Genomic DNA, 3,272 nt, shown 5'->3' on the forward strand with positions numbered 1-3,272 from the left:
GCACGGGCGGCATTTCCACAGCACGGGCGGCACTGCCACAGCACGGGCGGCACTGCCCCAGCACGGGCGGCACTGCCCCAGCACGGGCAGAGCTGCCACAGCACGGGCAGAGCTGCCCCAGCACGGGCAGAGCTGCCACAGCACGGGCTGGGCCGAGGTAGAAAGGAGGCAGGGAAAGGGTTTCAGCGCCACCGACAAAAAGGAGTGAAAAATGCGGCCACGCTATGCAGTGTGGAGACAGAATAAACCAGAGCAAACTGGCCTTAAACATCCATTGGCAGGGAAGGGGCTTCCTGGCGCCCGGGGAAGAGCTGTGTGATGAAAGGGGACTGTGAAATATCACAGAATGGCTTGGATTGGAAGGAACCTTAAAGATCTTCTCATTCCAAACTCCTGCCCTGGGCAGGAACACTTTCCACCAGACCAGGTTGCTCAGAGCCCCATCCAACCTGGCCTTGAACTCTTCCAGGGATGGGACATCCAAAGCTTCTCTGGGCACCCTGTGCCAGGGCCTCACCACCCTCACAGGGAAGAATTTCTTCCTAATACCCAATCTAAACCCATGGATGTGTAGAAGGGGAAAGGTGAAATCTCAGCAGCATGCCTGTCAATCACATAGAAGCCTTCAGAACAGTGTTTGAAAATTAAGGTCATTTAATGATAATGTAAAATGAGATAAAGTTTACTACAAAGTATATAGAATGGGGATTTGCAGTAGAACAGGAAGATGGGTATAATCTGAACACAGAGATAAAATCGGGCAGTTTGACAAATTATTAGAGAGATGAGAAGGGTAATTGAAAGCATAAAATGGTATTCCATGTGAATTTTAAATGTCTTACATCTGTCAGTCTTTACCCAACGCTTACAGAGCTTGCCACATTTAAAACAAAAATCATGAAGCTGTGGTAGTTTAGTTTTAAAACAAAGTACAAAACACAGAACCACAACTCAGTCCAGAAAAACATTGCGCCTTCTGCACACGAGGAAGAACATCACCAATTCAAGTTACAGCAGGCATATCTGGCATGTCCACAGAGATCCTGGATTCCAGGAGAAGTTAACTGCGTAGGATTAAAATCTGGAGAAGGCGCTCCTAAAACCTCCATTTGCATAGCTGGAGGTGGCTCCCAGCCCATCAACAGATGTAGTTGTGAGCAGCAACAAGAACAAGCTGCGGTGTAGCAGCATCAAAATAGAGAGCCACAGCACTGAAGCAGCAACAGGGGGTTGGAGAAGAGGGACTCTATACTGGATTAATCTTTGAAAACAAACCAATAACATATTTAGCCTGCAGAGCTTATGCAGAGGAGCATAAGCAAATTTTGGAAATCAACAACAATCAAAAAGTGATGATAGTTCCTCAGATTTCTAGAAGGCAGCCTCAGCTAGAAAGTGGAAATGCTAAGAATGCTTTAAAAAAAATGCAGAGGGGAAAAAAGACAAGAACAGCTGCAATGCTGCTTCTCATCTGTGCAAGATGTGTACTGCAGGTCTTCTAACTCCACCAAAACAGGCACCAAACCCTGAGCCTCTGTACCCTGTTCTGCCTTTCCTCCTGGTAACAGTGTGTGCTGTGCTTTGCTCTCCACTGAGGAAGGTGTGGGGCTCCCGGGTGGGTGTAGCAGTCGCTGGTCTATTCAAACACGAAGTGTGACGTTTCGAAAACAACCCACCCTTTGATTCAGTCCAGAAACGGCAGTAGCTGAAAAAATTCCTATGTCTCTGTTACTCATTGACGCCCTTCTGCAGTTCTGTGCTGTAGCAGGGGACAGAATCAGAGAGGTATTGAGTCATGAGAGACCAAAAATGTATGAGGGACTTAGTTAAAAGACACCTTTCACAAACGATGGATATGAGATAAAGGGGAGAAAAGTTATCACAAAGAACTCTATGTACCCTAATGTAAATTGTCCTGATCGGCTCCGCGGTGTGCTCAAGGCAATCAGTGTCTTTTTTTCCCCCAAGTCTCTCTGGGTTCCTTGAGGTGGTGTGTGCACGCAAAGGCTCCTTGTGTTTGGCACCGATTCCACCTCCCACTTCCCCCTCTCCTAAGCAGGGCGGTAGAGACGCCAGCTCATTAGGTAATTTGTGTATTCAGAGGGGGTCAGGGAAGGAAACCTCAGGACGTTTCTGTTGCGTAATGGAAATCACTTGGCATTTAAGCAAGCGCGCAGTACCAAAGGGGTCACTAGTGCAGCAGACAGTCATCAAAGAAAATCTCTGTGATAATCTCTTGGTGTCCTGCTCTCAGGTTTTCAAACACACAAAATTCTGTGTCCAGGCTCGGCCCTTGAGTGCTGTAATAAAGTCCTAATCAAGTGCAAGCAGCAATGATTATTGCTCACTGAGCTTTCTCTGTACAAACCCACACAGCTTACCGAAGCTAGATTTCCTTTTTCTCCGAGGTTTTTTGACGTTTCAAACCTCTTGAAAGAGGAGATCAGGTGATTCTACAACTTGCAAAAGCGTCTAAATCATTTACATTTGAATTGTCTGATAAAAGCTCAAAGGAGGAGATTCCTGTTAGGAAATCATTTGGAGAAGAAACACATCGTTCACTTGGGCTTTGCCGATGGATGTTACTCTGTCGTTCACACAAAGGGTTTCTGATATGCTCAGTCTAGCTTGGAATGATCACCTTACAACGATGCTGTAAAACTCAGACATTTGTGTTGAGGAATCAACCAAGTACAAAATAATAAAATTTTTTAAAAGCCAGTAGATAAACAAGGATGCTGTTCACAGGCAAAGATTCCAAGCCAGACCATTAGTGCAAAAACAACTTGTAGACACAGCAGAGCAGGGAGAAGAAATTAAGATTTTATTCTCTTACCTCAGGAACACCAGGGTGCAGGGCATTCACACTGACAGCAGGATCAGTAACAAGCACACTCCAAAGAAGTAGTTTCTTCTTTTCTTGATTCACAACAATTTGGCTGTTTTGTGGGGTTTTCTTGAGGGTCACTTAGGTGAGATCACCAGAAGATCTTATATGTGTAAGGCAGGTTTGTTGAGGTGTTGATCAGCATTATATTATACCTATGCTATGATATACAGTATGCAAGCAAAACACTTCAAAACAGCAAGAAAGGCCTAGAAAGAGAGAAGAAAAAATAAATAGGCCTGAGGCACAGGAAAGGTGACATCCAGTCTTACACTTGCTAGGATACCTGGGGAGATTCTGTAAAGCCAAGCATCTGGTCACTGAGCTCCCTTCCCCAACCCCTGCCTCCCCATGTATGTCTAAAGCAGTGCAGGAAATTCCTGCT

The 3,272-nt window shown here is 45.6% G+C and overlaps 1 protein-coding gene across 4 annotated transcripts in view; it reads right to left on the reverse strand.

Annotated features, from left to right (window-relative positions):
* AEBP2 (AE binding protein 2) overlaps window positions 1–3,272 on the reverse strand; it is a 48,089-nt gene that overhangs the window by 44,577 nt on the left and 240 nt on the right. The window contains exons 1-2 of one of the 4 annotated variants that reach the window (XM_017736715.1): window positions 3,174–3,240; window positions 2,837–3,096 (exon numbers count right to left, since the gene is read on the reverse strand). In XM_017736715.1, the coding sequence (XP_017592204.1) occupies window positions 2,837–2,862 (26 nt within the window). In that variant the 5' untranslated portion in view covers window positions 2,863–3,096; window positions 3,174–3,240. Of the gene's footprint in view, window positions 1–2,836; window positions 3,248–3,272 lie in introns of those variants that run through there. The other 3 variants (XM_017736714.1, XM_017736713.1, XM_008635583.2) reach the window with 3 other exon arrangements.

Source organism: Corvus brachyrhynchos, unplaced genomic scaffold, assembly GCF_000691975.1.
Source record: "Corvus brachyrhynchos isolate BGI_N302 unplaced genomic scaffold, ASM69197v1 scaffold246, whole genome shotgun sequence".
Lineage (NCBI taxonomy): Eukaryota > Metazoa > Chordata > Aves > Passeriformes > Corvidae > Corvus > Corvus brachyrhynchos.